Source organism: Musa acuminata, chromosome BXJ1-11 (assembly GCF_036884655.1).
Source record: "Musa acuminata AAA Group cultivar baxijiao chromosome BXJ1-11, Cavendish_Baxijiao_AAA, whole genome shotgun sequence".
Lineage (NCBI taxonomy): Eukaryota > Viridiplantae > Streptophyta > Magnoliopsida > Zingiberales > Musaceae > Musa > Musa acuminata.
Window position 1 is genome coordinate 28,135,317 of NC_088337.1, and position 20,761 is coordinate 28,156,077.

At 36.6% G+C, this 20,761-nt stretch overlaps 2 protein-coding genes across 2 annotated transcripts; one reads left to right on the plus strand and one right to left on the minus strand.

The window, feature by feature from the left end:
* Positions 1 to 6,248: 6,248 nt before the first annotated feature.
* On the minus strand, positions 6,249 to 9,980 carry LOC135597502 (organelle RRM domain-containing protein 2, mitochondrial-like). Its single transcript, XM_065090512.1, has 4 exons — positions 9,718 to 9,980; positions 7,271 to 7,339; positions 7,091 to 7,197; positions 6,249 to 6,575 (listed from the first exon to the last, which is right to left on the minus strand). Exons 1-4 carry the CDS (start codon positions 9,905 to 9,907, stop codon positions 6,447 to 6,449), a joined length of 495 nt encoding a protein of 164 aa, XP_064946584.1. The 5' UTR covers positions 9,908 to 9,980; the 3' UTR covers positions 6,249 to 6,446.
* A 3,171-nt stretch (positions 9,981 to 13,151) lies between these two features.
* LOC103972569 (probable terpene synthase 11) lies at positions 13,152 to 16,050 on the plus strand. The gene is made up of 7 exons (XM_009386923.3): positions 13,152 to 13,343; positions 13,947 to 14,214; positions 14,295 to 14,667; positions 14,733 to 14,951; positions 15,030 to 15,168; positions 15,240 to 15,488; positions 15,584 to 16,050. Exons 1-7 carry the CDS (start codon positions 13,170 to 13,172, stop codon positions 15,932 to 15,934), a joined length of 1,773 nt encoding a protein of 590 aa, XP_009385198.2. The 5' UTR covers positions 13,152 to 13,169; the 3' UTR covers positions 15,935 to 16,050.
* The last annotated feature ends 4,711 nt before the right edge of the window (positions 16,051 to 20,761 follow it).

Genomic DNA, 20,761 nt, shown 5'->3' on the forward strand with positions numbered 1-20,761 from the left:
ATAATAAATATTCTATTAATTAGAAAATAACCATATTTTTTTACTAGAATTATTAGTTTCTTGCTTTAGATCTATTACAAAGTTATAGATTATTCTAAAAATAAATATAAAATAAAAATATATTAGCAATCACACATATTTGTAGGAACCTTAGAAAAATCATAAAAATAATCTTCAATGTTCATGAAACAAATATCAATAATTTAATAAAAAATAATATATTGATTCATCATAAAATTTATGCATAAAAAAATGATGATAATTTTTTACTTAATAAATAAAGTTATACATCAACCAGAAAAGCGTATATCATACCCATCACACCCGATGATGCATTTTCCCAACAACAAATGAAGAGATATACTCCACGGGATGAATTCCCCGAATAGAGATAATTTATATCGTACTCCCAACAACTGATGGAGTGATATCCCTCACCCGCCCAAATGGTCTCCTAACAATGGATGGAGGAATCATTTAGTCGTTACATCTGATGGCCCGCTAATCCTCGAAGGAAATCATCATACCTACCCTCGGTAAGGATATATAAACATCCATGATCATTTATTTACATTCATCCATTCATTCACATATGCATCCAAGAAATAGTATGACCAAATATTAAAAGAGATCATGTTTGATGTATGATTTATTAGACTATGTCCATTGGTGGCTTTGCACTATGATGAGCCTACGACTCCTTTCACATATTGCACTTTTAATGTAGACCACTAGTCTAGTCACATGTACTATATGGTAACAATCATATCAATATCATAAACTAAAAAAAATTAATAATTATTTTTAAATAATATCTTCGTATAAAGTTTTTAAGTTCATTAAATCATAAAGGTATGAACTATTAATCTTTTAATAGTTCTCGATTAACTAAAATCCTAATTTGAATAGTTCAATTGATTTAAACTAAACTCAATTCGATTATGACCTAACAAAACTAACCTCAAATCATTATAAAACCTATATGGAATCACCCTAAACGGGTCTAATTTGGATTTGATGAATCTCAAGTAGGTCGAGTAGGTTTGAACTGGTCAAGGTGGTTTGGAATCACCCTAAACCGGCTTTAACAGATCAAACATATTTGAATGAAGGCACACTTGGAGTCGATATGAAGATCGGACTCAAGGGAGGGCTGACCCATGGAATGGTGGGCGCGAGGGCCATCATCGACTCAATGCAAAAACGAGGAGCGGAGTAACTTGGGTGTAACTTGGCGAAGTATCCAAGCCGCATGAAGGGAGCCAGCATAGAAGTTGGAACATGGAGCAGAGGTACAGTGTTTTCCTTAGACAGAGGTCAAGGATATGAACTCTTGTAGAGGCAAGAGTAGGATCATGTTGTTCCATGGGTCCTTCATTCTAACGGAGTGGACTCATTTTGCATGGTGCCAAAGACGAAGGGAGCTTCTGGGCACATGCACCTTATCTCGGAAAAGCATTTGATGGAGGAACTAAGGCGACTCAATTTGCGGAGGTGAAGTTGGGTTCAGAAGGCCTTAGCACGGGGTAAGAGGACGTAGAGGCGGGTACTCTTGAAGAATATGCCACAGTGTTGCAAATCAAAGTTGCTGGGCAGGAAACGGTGTGCAGCGGAGATTATGCTGGTAGGGGCAGAGGCCCAGGATCCAGACAATAGTGCACTAATTGCAGCGAAGTCAGGGGACTTCGGGAGCTACTAAGCGACGGACTGTCCTAGAGCGGTGCTTCATCTAGGTGTGACCCAAGAGTGGGTGGATGAAGGTCGATTGCCAAAGGAGCGAACAAAATCGAAGGTGGAAGAGACCCTACGATGTATTGGCAGAGGCCACACATGAAGGGTTCACAATTCGAGTTTATCCCACAAGAATCAGAATGCAATAGAGATGTCACCAGGAGACGACATGGTGCAGCGGATCGTAGTGGAACAGTTCGTGGCAATGCGATACACACAATCTAGTCCCGTGAGGGACTAGATCATACGGAGGTATGATCGGGAGCTACTGGAAGCTCCACTTCGGTGAACAACACGACGACAAGAAGGGCTATGGATTCAAGGAGTGAAGGCCATGGTACCGCAGAGGCGGGTCTTCCGGGGGTGCATCGAATTTTGCATCGGATGAAAACCTTGGTCATCAGCATATGGGGGCTGTGTTCCACCAAGGGAAAAGTTCGAATGCAAGTACTAATGAGTCCCATGAGAGGGACTTAATCATACAGAGGTATGATCGAAGTAGTTGGAGAGTTGGACTACTCTAGAGCTCATATTCGCTTAAGGGAGCCCGGCAAGTCAGAGGACTAAGTCGAGTAAGCGAACGTTGCTACCAAGGAAACTAAGGAGAACAGAATCGGTGCAAATCCTACAACGTGATGGCAGAGGCCATGCATGGGAGTTACAGTCTGTCTTTCCATCGACCAAATAAACTGCTTAGAGAACACAGAGGTGTTGAAGCAGGGGGTCGAAAGGTGCGAGGAAGCGACGATGAGTCCAGAGGGACTTAGCTACCCAAAATCAAGCATCAATTAGAATGGAGGTGGACTCGGAGGAGTGTCACAGAGGCATATCTACTGATTGTGAAGAAAAGGGATGCAGATGCGAGGCGACGGATAGTAGTGCCATGGGCATGGCAGCGCCATGGTACCACAGAGGCGGAACTTCCGTGAAAGTCATTGATCCCTTGCTCTCATGGAGGGAGAGCGCTTGGTCGTGAAAGGGATCGAGGAGGTGGAGCATGCAGAGGCAAACTCCAAGTACCGAGACAAGGCTGAAGGGCAGAGGCCAAGGAACTTCGTAAGACCGGTGTTAATGAGTTTCTCATCAAGATAGCCGAAAGTGAAGGACTTCGGGTCATGCAAGAGTGCATGACCAAGGAACGAAGTAGGCAGTACGCGGTGTTGTACCTTCGCTACTCAGGGGAGTAGGCGGCAAGGTTGATGGAGAAGACGATACAATCCCAAAGGCGACCAAATCTATTAGAGAATTACTCCAAGTTAGGGTGAAAACTTCCTGCATTCCAGAAGTTCGATGGCATTGAGAAGGTGAATCACAGTAGCTAACTCAACGCAAGTAGTGCAAACACTTCAAGTGCTTCAGAAGTGTGAGCAAAGAGCAGGCGAAGGCCAGTAACCAGCTCGATGCATGGAGTACAACCTCGAGGTGGCGGGCAAAGTCAAGTAACCTTTACCTTCTCAACTCTTAAGAGAATGGGCGAAACCGAGTACCCCAATTTTCTTATCTATCCAGCAGATGAGCTCTGCATATGTTCAAAGACCCTTCGAAAATAATGGAAGACAATGGTTGTCAAATCCTCACCAACAGTGATCAGTGTTACTGAGAGTAGATTGTTCGCTTCATTTCCCAACGAAATGTCAATCGAAAGCGGAAGTGATGCGAACCTACTTGGATGTGACAACTAAGTGAAAGAAGAGTCAATGAGCAAATTTTATGGAGGAAGGACCCAAAACTTCAGAAGTTTACGAGACGATGCTCGTTAAAAGCTCCAACAAGCATCCGCCCAGTTCAAACAGCATGAGGCATTTAAGAGACTAGCGCAGTAAGGATGGTCTTTTCCTTCATTTGGAGGATCCGCAGGAATCAACAAGGATCAACACAACTCAGCCAACCCCACACCAGAGTCAGAGTCATTGGTGAGTTGAAGCAGCATGGCGGATCAAAGGTTCGACTACTCAAAAACAGCAGCGGAGAGCAGTTGGGAGCCAAGAGACGCATTGCAGCTGGAGCAGAAGATTGAAGACTCAGCAAAGGCGAGGAGTTGCAGTGTCGACAAAGGCTTCGATGAGGACGTCGAAGGAATAAGTGGGGGAGAATGTCACGGACAAACTTCTAAACAGGATGTTTGATGAAATGCTTATGTATGTCCGTGTCTTTTGGTATGTTCATGCTTTGTACAGCATGTAGAGAGACGGCCGAAGGCTTAATAGTCACATTTTAGTTAGGTTGGTGGCCGCTTTAATCTTGTAAATAAAGATTGTGTCATGTGGACACGTATGAGAGATTTTTGATTTATAATGGACCATTTTATCCTTTATTGTACAACTATTCAGAGCTTGTAAAGTCTGTTTATAATTTGCATTGTCTATGAAGTGTTTTTCGGAAATGTTTGCTTATGGATCCCGATTGAGGCGTTCTCTCTAACCCGTTCTCTCTTTTGTTGGTCCTAAGGGACAATGGGAGGCTTCGGGGAGGCTGACCTTTGTGGACGGACACGCAAGGGTGCCGCACGACTTGGCAAAACCAGCTAAGTCTGTGACATAGGCGCAAGGCACCAAGTGGCCGATGGGCCTTCCATCTGGCCCAACCCAGCCATGTCTTGGGCCCAATTGGCCCATAATTGAGTTAGTAAGATTTTTGTCAAACCTAACTCAAATTGAACCCCTAACTACGATAATTAAAGGCATAAACAATTAAAATGTAAGTAATCTTCATTGTCCGTCATGTCAATTGTTCATTTGAACTCCCGATGAGACTTTCGGCGAACTTCCGGCAATCTTTCGATGAACTCCCATCGATCTTCTAACAAGCTTCCGATCTTCCAACGAGCTTTCGTTGCATCGTCTGATCCTTCGGTGTATCTCCCGATTCATCTAGCCCGATGCTTAATCATTGACTCTCGCCCAACTTTGATTCTTCTTTAATCGCTTTACCTTTCTCATAATCATAGTTAGTCCTGGATCACTTATCTCAACATATGGATTAGATCATTAATTCACTAATTAATGTCATCATCAAAATTCGAGATTAAACAAGGAGGACAATTGACCTCCTTCATCCTCTCCCACATATATGTAGGAATTCAAGGATATACGATCTCCCTATGTAACACAATCTTTCTTGTATGAGTAGTTTTTTGGTTTTGCAGGTTTTTGCGTACTAATCTTTCTATAACGATAAAACCTTTTTTTCTACGAAAAATTCTGAGATTTTTATTTTATATTCTTCCATTGCGCATGTGATGTCGCTCCAGATTTTCCAGCATTATGTTGAGTTAAGATACAACCAGCTAAATAGAGGAGTGACAATATGTCTAATGCCAATCGCATAACTAGTAGGCTTAACTTCATAGACTAGGCTAAGTTGGGATTGTGTCATGCCTAGACACATGAGTTGGGGTTATGTTTAACTACATGGATTGGGTCATACTTGGCTGCATAAAGCCGCATAGTTGGGTCGTATCTTACCATATGGGCTAGGTCATATATGGTCATATGGATTGGATAGTACCTAGCCACATGAGTTGAGTCATGCTTGGGGATCGTACCTTGTCACATAGGTTAGGACGTACATGGCCATATGGACAGCATTGTACTTAACCACATGGGTTGGGTCGTACATTGCCACATGGGCTAGCTCCTACATGGTCACATGGGGTTAGGTCATGCCTAGTCACATTGGCTGAGCTATACCTAGCTACATGAACTGGGTTGTACATAACCACATGGGCTAAGTCGGTCTGGTCTAACATATTAACTTGACTCAAGTTAGACCGCGATTAAACTCCTCTTATCAAATTAGATTTTAATATTTTAAATTATTAAAAAATAACTCAAATCCATGAATTAAAAATTTTAAATTCACGATCTTAAATTTAAAACTAATTACATCATACAAATTCACACATAATTCTTGAAATATAAATATATCTAATTAAATAAATTAAATATTATATTAATCAAAAAAATAAAAAAAAATTAATAATTAAATCAATATTAAAATTTAATTTAAACTTTTTAATTTTCTTTTTATTTTACTTACACACCCAAAGATTAAATATAATATTTATTTATTATGATTCACACGTATACTATTTACTTTCTAAAAATCACATCACTTATTAGTTAGGAAATAAATCAAACATCACTTATTAGGAAATAAATCAATTAATAATCTAATTAATTAGTAAAATTTTTAATTTATCCACATGATTCAGGAAATCAAATTTAATCATTTCCTTAATTTAATACACATGAAAATTAATAAAAAAAAAATATTATTTATAATAATTAATTTATATTAAGGAAAAAATTATACCTATATTATGAAAGAATTGCATATATGGAAACTTCAGGTGAAACACGTAGGAAATAAATTCTAATTCCTTAAATTCATATCATTATATAATCATTTCATCTGCTGCTGTTAACATACTCCATGACTTGAAGAAAAAAGGGCTTCTCAACCGATTCAGTAACATCAAAATCAAAAGCAAGCCTTTGACAAGTTGAGACCAGCAGTGAAGAACAATTGCAACAATAAAACTTGAAGCACAAGATAAATGACAAATTATGATCAATTCATGTAAATAAGTGTCCATCTTTTACCTCTAATACTGAGTCCATGTGGTCCTCTTGTTATCCTCCAATTAAAACAAGAAATGTACAATTAGGGTAAACAAAAATGTCTCAGATATGTAGTAAGAACGTTTTCAAGATCTACTGGTGGCCGGCAGGAGGCTCCATTGCCTGAGGAGGTGGTGCTGCTGCTGTCTGAAGCTGTGTTTGTCCTGGTGGGGGTGGTCTGGGCCTTGCATACTCTGCAAAAATAACCCATCCATCTAGAAACTGCATTCAAAAGGAAGAAATGTGAGAGAGGATGAAGACCGGTATTCCAAAAAAAGAAAAACTAAAAGATCCACTCGAAAATTGGCCACTGTCGATGAACAGTGCAGTCAATAAAAAAAAGAAATGAAAATTCTATGCAGTGTACTATAATGGTCCCATCTGCCCATGGAACCTCTTGATAACTTCTGGTCTCAGCCATCCGTTTGTTCTGATCAAATCAAATTTATAATATTTATTTTCTAATTATGATGCAACTGATATGCCATTTATGTATGGATAGAGGAATACATAGAGTTGGACACGATAAAATGAGGAACTGAAAGAAAGCTATGATAGAATGGATGGTTTTAAATGAGACCCTTCTATGTAGAATTCCCATTCATAACGTAAAATATCGACTTGATATAATGATCTGCAATTATAAAATCCAACCGATTAAAATTCTTGATGTGAATATTCACAGCACAAAATATAAAGATTCACAGAGAATATATAAAATTTGAGTTATGACTCACCTTGCCATCCATGCCTTTCATTCCAGCTTCTGCTTCTTCCAGTGTGGCATATCTAACAAAACCGAACCCTTTGGAATATCCAGACACACGGTCCGTCACAACCCTAGCTGTATATAAGATGCTATTAGCATCTATGGATATGATCTAATAAAGAAAACTTTTCTCAAGACAATAAGATACCATGGACTACTTGCCCAAATTTTGAGAAAGCTTCCCACAGTCCCTCAGATGTAGTTCCCTTATTCAGTCCTGCAAACCACTTTGCTCTAATAAAGGAGAACACAAATTGAAAAAAAACTGACATTACACTAACAATGTTACAGAAAAACAAAAACTACAGAAAAGAGAAGACTTTTAAGATCTGCATATCGACTGTAATCTGTTTGATTTGTGAAAGAGAATCAGTGTTAACATTGACTTGTCTAGGAACCAAGAAAGGTTGGCCAGTCTTACTGGAGCCATAACAATCCAAGATGACTCTGTTGACACCAACTCCAACAGGTAGCAATCCTATTATGATCATCAATTTGCTTGATTATCTGTTCTTATAATTTATCATTTCTTAGCAAATAGATGGCTCTCTGGGAAGGTTCCATCTATAATAAATAATGCAACACTAGTCCATATTGGTCAGAAGGCCTCAATCTGACAACAGATCTGTCTTCTGACTTATGTTGGCATACACAAAATTATATCTCTAATTATCTTACATGGAGTAATTACAAGTCAGGACACAACAGAAGCAAATAGTTCAGACTTAATGGCTAAGGGCCAACCAAAAGATCCAACTGGCCTGCCTTGAGTCGATTATTAAGTCAAAGAGCTAATTTGTGTACAAAAAATGGACTAAAAATCTTCTTATATATCTATTCAGCTAGCATCTTCTTAATATGAAAGACAGGAAAAAGACAATACAGCACACGCAGAGACCCAAAAATTATCACACACTAACACAAACATAACTCATTAATAAAAAGAAAAAAAGAACATTGCAGCAATAAGCTTCCTTCGAAATATATTGCAATAATCTGTTACCCCTTTTGGTTCTGAGTTTACCAATATTGCTAATTCTAAAAGAACTCACTTAGACTACAATCAATGTCAGCACATCTCTTCTCTTCTTTTTTTTTTCCTTCATGCAAGGGTAAATGACAAAAGAGAAATTTAAGCCAAGATCTCGGGATAATCCGTCAAAGTGACACTTTCAGATATATCAGATATGGTTCTCACTTTGATAAGTGGTTCTGGTTTATCACAATCAAACCAATGTTTAAGATTAAAAATAAATAAATATAAACACACATGATAAGAACTGTAGAGGGTGCAACTAGTTCCCGAGATATACTACTTTGTGTTGTTTATAAGTTCTAGCAATTTGCTTCTACTTCACAGACCAAGAATCAGAAGATGGTCTTATAGTCCATGCCAGTGACTATACCCAAACCAACCATTTCATTATAAGGTGCTTGGTTCGAACAAACCAAAATTGCCAAACATCTACCATGCATATAGATTGTGCACCAAGAACCTATCATCTCTTACATGTAAGAGAACTTGAGGGCATATGACAACGAGATAACCCCTAACAAGGAACCTGCAGCATTCTTTCTGCAGAAGACTTCTAATGCATAATTTAACTCACATGGTAGCTTCGAATACAAAAGTCATGATATTTTCAAGTATAAGCAACCTCAAGAACAAGAACAGCTAAAAAGATCCAAAACTGCTACTAGCCCAAATCAAACGTCTCAAAAAAAGAGTTTTTTTCCTAAATTTGTGGAGATGTCCAAGAAATAAAAGAGGGCTAATTACATATTACCCTCTGTAATTAGATCTCATTGACATCTTGGTCCCTATACTTAAAAAGCTTACATTGAAATCCCTATAGTTATGAAAATGAAACATCTAATTCTATTTACCCTAACATCGTTGGTTTTACCGACGAAAACAAAAGGCAAAAAGATAATTTTAATGTTTCAATTGATAGTGACAAACGGCATCAGTGGTAGCGGACGACAGCACTGTTGTGGATGAGGAGAACGACGACAAGAGGTGAGGGCCCCTCGACAACTGCATCGACGTCGACGCGGACGCAGACGCAAAGCAGCCCTCACCTCTCGTCGTCGCTCTTCTCATCTACAATAGCCACCCGAGCAGTCCTTTCATCGCTCTACATCTACGTCAGCATCGACGTAGTTGTCAAAGTGATGAAAATACAATCGATGCAGATGCAGAACGACCCTCACCTCTAGTCGTCATTCTTCTCATTCATAACAATGATCTCAACAGTATCACCACCACCAACTGAAATATTAAAATTATCTTTTTATCATTTATTTTCGTATTTCATTAGACTGACATTAAGATAAACGAAGTTAAATATTTAATTTTCATAACCGATTTCAATATAAATTTTTTAAGTTTAAGGAATGAGATACTTAGGAGATCTAACTACATGAATAATCTGTAATTAGTCAAATAAAAGATCATGATCACAACCAAGAAAACTGATCTTCTAAGCAGAGGACAAGAGCAGGATGAGACCCTTCCAGATCTTGTATCCGATTCTAGAACCAAAATGAACAATAAGGGTAGAAAAGGCGATATAAAATGACACGGAGTCTTGCCTGAGACGAAGAGGTTGGTGGACGGCTCCGCCGCCGGACGGGCAGCCGCTGGAAGCGGAGGAGAGAAGGCGGAGATGGAGAAAAGCCGCCGAAATTCCGACTCCGATGCCGGGGCTGCGGCGGCGAGAGGCGGAGGAGAGATGGCGGAGATGGAAAAGAGCCGCCGGAGTCCCGCCCTCGCCGCCGCCATCTCTCGCGCTTTCTCGTTCGTCTCTGTGAATGTTCTCGAACCGCCTCGGCGCTACACGCGAGAAACTTTTTTCGACGTCAAATGCCTAAAATACCCTCGTCGCTGTGTTTAGACAGAGAAAATTACTCTTTATAACCTCCTTTTTTTTTTACCGTTTATAATCTTATTTTGACAACCCTTTGTTATTGATAATCTTTAAAAATAAAACATTATTTTATTATTTACATCTCATATAGTATCAATTTTTTCCCTCCGTAACCCGTTCATCCTTCGCTGATCCTTCTTGTTTTAATTTAATATTTTAATTTATTTTTTTTAAATATAATTCATATTAAATAATATTAAATAACTTTTAATTGATTTGAAATATAATTCAATCGATCCAATTGAACTTAGTTTAATTAGAATATAATTGAATCAATCCCTAATACTTATTTAATCAGTCTAAAATTATCCTAGATTAGATTAGATTTAATTTTAAATTAAATAAACTTAAATAAGTCAAATCGATTTATAATCACGATCTAAATTGATAAAATCTGAATTGATTCGATCAATGTTTAAGTCCTAATTAAACAAAGTACATGCAGCTAGCGATTGGTCATATGAGTATTCATATTGGGCTGGGTCAAGTTAGACTAGGGCCTGACTAACTTGTTAGATGGGCTTAACTTGTTGGATGAGAGCCCAAGTTGATTTCAATCCAAATCCTAATTAATTCTTTTAATTTTAAATTATAATATTATTAATACATAATAAATAATAATATATTAAAAACAAAATTATATAAGGGAAATAAATAATATTTAAATTATTATATAAATCTAATAAAAAATAAGTATTATAATGTATCATCCAGGTAAGATAAACATTTTAGAAAACTGTACATAACATAAATAATTATAATATATTTTAATCTAAAAATATAATTTTAAATACTTGAAAAAATAAAAAATAAAAAATTAAGAAAGATAAGAAAACTTACCCCTTATTAGATGCAACTCTTTTTTGCTTTTGTATTTGGCTTAACGAGTAATGGTAAAGAAGAACCCCCTTAAATAAGAGAGATGAGGAATGGTAGAGATTTAAATAGTAAACTCCTTAAGCATAAACATTAACTAATATTTTGTGCAAAAATAATTAATTTAATCTGCTTCGACTCAGCTCAAACTTTGACGTGTTAACCGATCCACAAAGTTTGAATTAAGAGTTAGGATCCGCTCCAACTACTGTTTGTCTTATAATACCACAAATGATAGATAATGTGACGTGGCGATTGGTCAGTGTACTATTTCGTTGTTGATATATAATTTAATATAATAAAATAAATTTAATTATTATTTAAAATAAAATCATCTCTTCGGACGTTTATGTTAGCCCTCTTTTTAATCGGTATTAAAATTCTATTATTAATTCTCTTTCTAATAGTCGTTACATCTCTCTAAATTAACACTTATATTGCATCTTCTTCTTCTTGTTGTCATACAATCAATTGATCGGCTGAGAGTAGTTGTCTTAGCTCCATCTTCTAATTTGCTCTAACACTAGGGATGATACTAATACCTGTTTTATTCAATCCTAAATAATTTTGTTTTATAGTAAAAATAATACTATAATAATAATAATAATCATCATCATCATCATCATGATGTCATATTTTTCCTCATTGTTCATTGTTGTACTATGGCACATGACTTGCTGCAACTCCTCCTTTTCTCTCTACTCAGAACACAAATTATCCTTGTTACGCCTTAAGGTTGACTCTTCATCAGTCGCTTGTCTTCTTGAACGGGGTCGCTTTCAGTCAAATGGAGCTCAATCTAAGCAATTTTGGTAGGCAGAACAATTAATTCTGTGTCGTGACTCTTTGGATCAATACATAGTTTCTGTCCCAAAAACACATCTTGAGCTTTCATATCAACATTTGTGTCATCTCCAACCGTAGCTCACTTCATATTCCACGGCGGCTAAGTCCTAAGACTCTATCCATTGCTTCTTTCTCTTTCGATCTTCCAGCCAGTTCCCTTCGGTGCACTGCTAGCATATGACCTGTTCTTAGCCGCCATGCTTGTCTCTACCACGGCTTCGAAGCATCTTGTTGACATGCGACACTTTGCTGCAACACCAGCCATCCTTATTTCACTGTATTCGAGTATACTTTGACTTTTCAAATTATTGAACATCTCTCCCACCATTTTCCTATTTTTCTTGCAGTTCAGATGAAGTTAGCAGCCATATCCATTGCTGGTAAATGACTGACCTCCCAAGTTTAACCGATGACTTCATATTCTTGCAGTATAAGATATTTGGTGGTCATGAGTCAACATGGTCAAAGATTTACATACATTTCGTTTTTCTAGAGGTAAAAGCAGTGAAGAGAAGTCAAAGTGTCACATTTCATTTGAAAGGCCTATTTGACATTATTGCTTAAGCTGGCATAAAGTTTATTTATATTGTCAGCAAAAAAAAATTATAGTAGAAAAGGTCAACTATTGTGATCTTAACAATAATATGAATTCAGATATGAGCCTGCTGATATGACTGATCAAATAGGACTTTGTAATTTGAGTGGTCAAGAATTGTATGCTGAGTCCAACTCATAATTATTAGGTTGTGCCAGTCATATATATCATTATTTGTGGTCAGCGTTCTTCCCGTTCCTAGCCGTCTTCTCGTTGACTGTCAATTCTATGAAGATCATTGGATTCTCTAAGCATGGATACTATAGATCACAAGATCAAACTCATTGTTTTTTCCCCTTTATGTCACCGAATCACAACATGGAAATAAGTATTTTGATTAGATAATGGAGAAGAACCTGATCCTCCTAAAAGTCTCTTCTTAAGATGATTGTCAGGAACTTTAAGTCAAACAAGATCTTTATTAGATCATTTTGAGATGTTTGCTGCTATTAATCTTGACAGGTTTACTGGCCAACATTTGTGTTCCTCTCTTTGGCAATAGTCCTACTTATGGCAATCTTGCTGAAAGTGAAGATTCATATGCATAATTTTTCCTGATCCAATGGATTTTTAAGTTCATAGTATTATAAAACACTTTAGATTCACATCGTATACAAAATTGATATCTAATGCATTCAAAAATATAAGCATTTTGTTTGACAAGACCAAGCATTTAGTATCACCACTAGAATAGTGCTTGGCCAAAAGTCTTCATGAGGCTGCTGCCACCATTATAAATCCTCACCCCAACCCCTTGGGGATGGAAGCATTGTGAGCAGCTTTCCGCATCTGGTTTAGACATGGCTGGAATGAGCTTTTCTTGTGCAGCTGCTTCATCACCTGTGCATTCTGTCAAAGGGAAGGCCTGTAGATGGAGGAGACACATTTCGGCATGTCATCTTACTGCTAACTCACACCCCTTTAAGAGCCTCCATGGCTGCTTTGCATCTCCCTCCTCACTCCAAGATCATCAGGTATCTGATATCAGAACAATCAGTAGTTGTCTTTCCTCTCTGTATATGGTGATACATTCATTATGCAGCTTTAGAGCATCCTATGTTGTCAAATGGACAAATGATTCTAAATTGCTTTGAATATTTCAGCAAATAGAATTGTTTCACATGTCATGGGATTTAAACGACTTAATAACAAAATTAGAGCAGAAAGTAATCAAAAGCACAACAGTCTTTCGTTTTGCAGCAGTGTGACAAAAATTAGATCTTTAGGGAAGAAAAAGTATCTATAACCAAAAGTTAACATCCGTCAAGTTTTATTGCAAGTGATTCTCATTGCTAAAATTCTATCAAAATTCAGATAAATGTCCATTTTAAAACAAGAAAGCTGTTCTCTGCTAAATACTCTTTCTTAGCTAGAAAAGTGTTCTGTTAAATAGTATCTATCTTGATGGAATATAAAGAAAGACTTGTGTGATTCAATTTCTTTTGATTTGCTAAATGCCTAAATTGTTTATGCTGATACTTTATGCCCAATTAACATATTTATATAGTTTGTGATTCAGCTAAACAGAGCTAAATTGACCTTAAATCTGCACCTTTTTTTCTTTTGGTTTCTGATAGGTTCATTCAGAAGCTGATTACTCTGCTGGAAAGATCGAAGAACTGAAGATACGTGTAGGATTTACATTAAGAACTGACATCCACTCGACGCGCTCCATGGTACTAGTCGACACGATCCAACGCCTGGGAATCAGCCATCAGTTTGAGGATGAACTCGAGCTAATCCTGGATCGAAACCCCAGTGCTGCACAAGGTGATGAAGATGATCTCTTTAGCACTGCCCTCCGATTTAGATTACTCAGGCAAAGAGGCTACAACGTGGATACCGGTAATTAGTAATCTCTTCTTGTTTCTTCGAACATTAATGCACTTGTTTCGTGTTCATGATGCCTTTGCTTCCATCAACAGATGTCTTCCACGAGTTCATGGACAGGAAAGGCCACTTCAAGGAGTCTCTGAGCAAAGACTTAGCAGGTCTTCTGAGCCTGCATGAAGCGTCTTACCTGGGTGTGAGAGATGAAGAGGTGCTATCGCAAGCCATGGGTTTCAGCGAGGAACACCTTCGGAGATCGATGCTCAATTTGCGCCCTGTTAGAGCTAGAGAAGTTAACCTGGCCTTGGAATTCCCCAGGCAAAGGAGGATGGTGCGATCCGAAGCCAGGAGTTACATCGGCAAGTATGCGCAAGAAAGCGGTAGGATTTCGGATGTGTTGCAGCTCGCAACCCTAGATTTCAATCTGGTGCAGTCACAGCTCCGGATCGAGATTGCAGTTCTAAGAAGGTAAGTTGCTTCTTTGATGCCTATAAACGAGTGATCGTTGCATGAATACCTTTCCTGTGTTTCAGCTGGTGGAAGGAGTTGGGTCTCGCAGAGAAGCTCAGCTTCGCGCGAGATCGGCCGCTGGAGTGCTTCCTGTGGACGGTGGGGCTGTTCCCGGAGCCACGGTTCTCGCAGTGCCGGATCGAGATAGCGAAGACGATCGCGATCTTGCTCGTCATCGACGACGTATACGACATCCAAGGATCACTGGATGAGCTCATTCTCTTCACGGACGCTGTTCGTAGGTCGTACGCCGCCACACAGGCACTGAACTCATAATGATGACAGCTTCTTATCCTAAGAAGTAGTTTCTCCTGTCTCAGATGGGGAGTCGAGGCGATGGAGGATCTGCCGGAGTACATGAAGATATGCTACATGGCGCTGTACAACACCACCAACGAGATCGGTTACAGGGTCCTCAAAGAGCACGGCAGGTGCATCATCCCGGAGCTGAGGAAGACGGTACTGCTCGTCTTAATCTCTCGCCATTGTGGTGCAGGCAAGGGTCTTACGATGTGTTTGATTTTTTGCAGTGGGTGGACTTGTGCGAGGGCTTTCTCGTGGAAGCGCGGTGGTTCAGTGGCGGAGTGGTGCCGGAGATGGAGGAGTACGTGGGGAATGGGGTCTCTACAGCAGGGACGTACATGGCATTTGTGCATGCTTTTTATCTGATAGGAAGCGGAGTCAACAAGCAGAGTTCGGATGTGGTCAACTCCTGCCCAAAGCTGTTCACCAGTGCTGGAAGAATTCTGAGACTATGGGATGATCTGGGAACAGCCAAGGTAAGAATTTTCGTGCTGCTGATTCCCTAAAGTAGCTTAATTCCTCTCTTATGCTACTGCACTTTGTTCTTCTAATCTGCATCTTCTCTTTGCAGGTGGAGCAGGAAAGAGGGGACGTGGCGTCCAGCATCGACTGCTACATGAAGGAAGGCGACGGCGCTTCGGAGGCGGAATCGAGGCTTCACGTCAGAAGCCTCATACACAGCTCGTGGTTGGACCTCAACGGCGAGGCTCTCGCCGCCACCTCGTTGCCGCGCTCCACCGTCGACGCGGCCTTAAACCTTGCTAGAACCGCACAGGCGATGTACCAACACGGGGACGACGGCCGGCTCCCCAGCGTCGACCAGCACATCCACTCGCTTCTCACGGAGCCCATTCCTCAAGACAACCACATCTCAGAGGAAGCTCGTGTGGGTAGGACCTCAGAGTTCACGGTCCATGAATGAGAAAGAGTTGTTGAGAATTGGTGTCATCTTAGATATCATATTTTAGATAGTTTTAGGCAAGTGATTTATGATGTAATAAGTTATTGTTATGGTATTGTTTCTGTATGTAACTTTAATTATGTGTAACATGAGGTGATGAGATAATTATCATTAGGTTTTATAAATAGTATCATGATTGGTGAAGCAAATGTGTATGTACTTAAAAATATTTTATAAGTATTTTTAGTTTTTATCTCTTATTTAATAATATTTTAATTTTTTTATTATTTTCTTACTCCTCTATCGTTAACATTTATGATATTAAAGATAAATTTAATTTGAACAAAAAATTATGGCTTCTCCATCCCTAATATTTTGGTTATTTAATGTTATTTTTTTAATTATATCGTATTATTTTATTTTTAGCATTTTCTTATTCTTTCCCTAACATTTATGATATTAGAGTTGAGTCTAATTTGGATTGGGTATTATGGCTTCCAATGATAATTTCATGTCTCAACCCTTTATTTTAATCATCTGAGATATGAATTTTGGAGTTTTAAAATGATAACTTTACTTACATCTCAAATTTTTTAAAGTTTAATAAAGAATGAATATATATATATATATATATATATATATATATATATATATCCAAATGAAAAAATCAAGTTAAGCAAAAGTAGAAAGATTGACTCAAATGTATTATTCAATAAGTTATACATGATATAATTTTCTCAAGAATTGTAGTAGCTATAAGCATAAGACAAACTTTGTTGATACTTTAAAATAAATTTTAAGACTTATTGAATGTGATTATAGTAAGACTTCAAACATTTCATTATGAGTTTTAAATTTTGTTCAAGAAAAATAATGAATCAGTGTAAGATTTTCTTTCTTAAATATCTAAAATTATTAGTAAAATAAAATTTTATGGTGAACATCTTCATGGTCATATTATTATTATAAAAGTTTTTTAGAAATTTAACTTCAAAATTTGATTTACTATAATTAAGGAGTCAAAAGATTAATCTATTTTTTCATTTGATGAACTAATATGTTCTTTACGAGCACACGAAGAAAGTTGAATAGATCACTTGAGAAAAGTAAAGAAAATATATTTAAAGTTGAGATAGAGTATTCTACTTCAAAAGAAGAGATAAAAAAATTAGCAAGAAGAAGAAGACATAATAAATAAAAGAAATCAAATTATGATTAAAAAATATATAAAAGTAGAATTCAATACTACTATTATAAAAAGGTTGGTCACATGAGGATAGCTTACTGAAATAGAGAAAACCAAACAAGCTGTATGGAGAAAAATGAAGTAGTAAGTTGTTTATGACTTACTCACAAGTTAATGATATCTCAAATGATATTTAGTTTTTAGATAGTAGATGTTTTATCATATGTTAAACATAATATCAATATTTAGATTTTTTTTATAAAAATCATCAGTTTAAAATTAGAATTGAAAATAATAATCAAATCTAAGTGAAAAGAAAAGAAACAATTAAGGTGAAAATAAGTTAAGAGAAGGTAAAACATCTTGATAATATTTTTTTTATTTCTAGTTTATCGTATAACTTGTTGAGTGTTGGATAATTAATAAATGATTGATATTCAGTTATATTTGAAGATGGTTCGTGCATTATTAAAGATAAAATATATGGTTTGATTGCCATAAATGTTTGCATGATTGAAAACAAGATGTTTTTACTTGATGTTTCAAATATTAAAAATGTTCTCTTATTTTAATAAAAAAAGTCTAATTTGTGATATTTAAAGATATGAATATATTAATATTAGTGATTTAAGATTATTAAGTCAAAAATAAATATTTTTTAAATTATTCAAAATTAATACACTTAATATATATGAATGATGTATTTATGACAAACAAAATAAAAAAATCATTTCATATTGAAAAAACATGAAGTGCATCTAATTATTTTGAATTTATTCATATCAATTTATATGGACCTATTAATATAAAATTATTTGGTGAATGTCACTATTTTCTATTATTTACTAATAATTATAGTCACATGAGCTAGATATATTTTTGAGAATTGAAATATAAAATATTTGATAATTTTTAAAATTTTAAGACACTCATTGAGAGTTAAAAGGATAGATACTTCAGACGAATAGTGATGATAAATTTATACCTAATAAGTTTATTTAAAAAATAATAATATTCATACAGAGTTGATAATACCACATATGTTGAAGCAAAATAATATAATTAAACATAAAAATTAGATTATCATCGAAATGATAAGAAGTTTATAAAGGAAAAAATATGTTTCAAATCAATTCTTGTTTGACATAGTTGCAACAATAGTTTATTTATTGAATATTTTACTAATAAAGATTATTAAATATTATTATGAATATTATGCCTAGATAAATTCATAAAATTATTGTAAGCTTGATGAAAAATCTGAAAAATATATCTTAATTAGTTATTCCTTATAATTCAAGGTATATCACAAATGACAAGTTGGAATTAAGAGAATAATAAAGGTGAAAATCAAATTTAGATTTTAATATAACTATATACTCTACAGAATCAAGCGACAGATCCTGCTCCAACAAACTTATCGTCGGCCTCACCTAGTAGTAGTTCAGATTCATATGATTCTTCAAATAAAATCTCTTCAGAAAAATTCAGATCAATAGAAATTTATGTTTTAACATTTGTTTTGTTTCGAATCCTCTAAGTTTTTATAAAATAGTTAAGAAAGAAGAATAACGAAAACCAATAAAAGAAGAAATCAAGTCAATTAAAAATAATAAAATCTTTTTATAAAAATAATATTTAGATTTTTTTTTATAAAAATCATGAGTTTAAAATTAGAATTTGAACATAACACACGCAGTTAAAATGAACAACTTGACTATACAACTGTAGAGAAATTTTGGACGACATCACACATGCAACGTAATAATATAAAATAAAATCCTAAAATTTTTCATAGAAAATAAGGTTTCATCATCATGCAAAGATTGGTGTGCAAAAACTATGCGTAAAGGGAGATGTGCAATGAGAATCGGATTGTGATAAGATCACGATAATGCGACCGATTCACCTTTAAACATATATCATAAATAATCATGGTCATAGGTTACTCAAGAGGGTTATCGAGATAACCGGATAGACTGGTGTGTTGTATACCCATCCATATGATGGGGCAACTGGTCTTATAGCTGCTCGTGTGGGGACACTAGAGTTATAGTTCAGGCGCTCATTGGAAAATGAGTTCACTGATTGATCCACTCACGGAATGTTAGATGGTTAATGATACATCATTGTTAGATAACGATTCTGTTGTCCCGGTGATGTACTTGGTCCTTAGACTTGAGACACCAAGAATGTCTTGTATAAGTACTCTACTCTTTGATAGTGGACTTATAGGTTTGAAAGTTTCAGATGTAGCACAACTGGTCATCAGAGTGGCAATCAACATTACGAGGGCTATTGAGTGTCGATAGAAAAACATCCACTCTTGATATTATGAGAGGAATATCTCATGTTTTTTTGCTCAAATAAATCTCTAGCTAAGGTCTTTCGGATTGAGAGAGAAAGAGATCTCCGAGAGAATCCAATTAGAGTGAGACTCGAGTAAAAACCATATGGGTCTGACAACACCATGGCCGATATATTGCCTCTAGAATATAAGATGAATGAGGGACTATATGTACACGATGATTAGATAGGTCGAAATAATTGGATTCCCCTGTATCATTTGAGGGTTATGACATAGTGACCTAGTACGTCCGTAGTCGATGAGTCGAGTGAATTATTATGAAGACAATAATTCACTGAGCCAGAAGAAGTTCTGATAGGTATGACTCTTGACCAGCTTGATATTAAACCTAGAGGGTCACACACATATGGTATGCGTTGTGACGAGTAGAGGTTCGAATATGAGATATTCGCTAGAGCCCCTTTTTTATTAGATATTCAATAAGCCTCTGAATTATTGGATCATATGGATGAGATCCAATAAAAACCAATATGAGATTATTGGATAGAGATCCATGAATCTAAAAGGGGCTTGGGTAGTTGGATGAAGATCAAATACCCAATAAGATAGGATCAATTAGGGTTAAGTTGATAGATGACCTTTATAAATATGAGAGAACCAAATGCCCATAGGCCAGAGGCTTCTTGGTTGCCACCTCCTATTCTCCTCTCCCCTTCTCCTCAGATAACAGGTGTGGAGATTTAGATAGTGATTTGAGAAGCGTTGTCACAATCTTACTATGTGGATCACCGCTAGAGAGGAGAGCACTTGACCTTTTTCATCCTCTCCTACAAATCTGTAGGGATTCAGGGATATACGATCTCCTTATGTAAATATACGTGGATTTAAGTTTTACGGGTTTTTATAGACTAATCTTCGCATGACGACGAACACCCTTTTGAAAAATTTTAGGTTTTTGTTTTCTGTTCTTCCGCTGCGTATATGATGTTGCCCTAGATTTTCCTACACCTAGTACGTTTGTAGTTGGCGAGTTAAGTGAATTATTATGGAGATAATAATTCACTAAGTCAAAAGGAGTTATGACAGGACCAGCTCGATATTAGGCTTAGAGGGTCACACACATATGGTAGGTGTTGCGACGAGTAGAGGTTCGGATATGAGATATTCGTTGGAGCCCCTATCTTATTGAATATCCAATAAGCCCCTAGATTATTGGAACCTATAGATAATATCCAATATGAGCTAATGAGATATTCTTGGATAGAGATTAACTAATCTAAGAGGCTTGGGTAGTTGGATAGAGATTCAGTACCCAATAGACAAGATCCATTAGGGTTAAGTTGACATGGGCCTA

Coding starts and splice junctions, on each gene's coding strand:
- LOC103972569 (XM_009386923.3), top strand. CDS start 13,170: ATGGCTGGAATGAGCTTTTCTTGTGCAGCTGCTTCATCACCTGTGCAT. Junction 13,344..13,946: donor CCTCACTCCAAGATCATCAG/GTATCTGATATC, acceptor GGTTTCTGATAG/GTTCATTCAGAAGCTGATTA. Junction 14,668..14,732: donor GAGATTGCAGTTCTAAGAAG/GTAAGTTGCTTC, acceptor CCTGTGTTTCAG/CTGGTGGAAGGAGTTGGGTC.
- LOC135597502 (XM_065090512.1), bottom strand. CDS start 9,907: ATGGCGGCGGCGAGGGCGGGACTCCGGCGGCTCTTTTCCATCTCCGCC. Junction 7,198..7,270: donor ATTTGGGCAAGTAGTCCATG/GTATCTTATTGT, acceptor TCTTATATACAG/CTAGGGTTGTGACGGACCGT. Junction 6,576..7,090: donor TGAAAGGCATGGATGGCAAG/GTGAGTCATAAC, acceptor TTTTGAATGCAG/TTTCTAGATGGATGGGTTAT.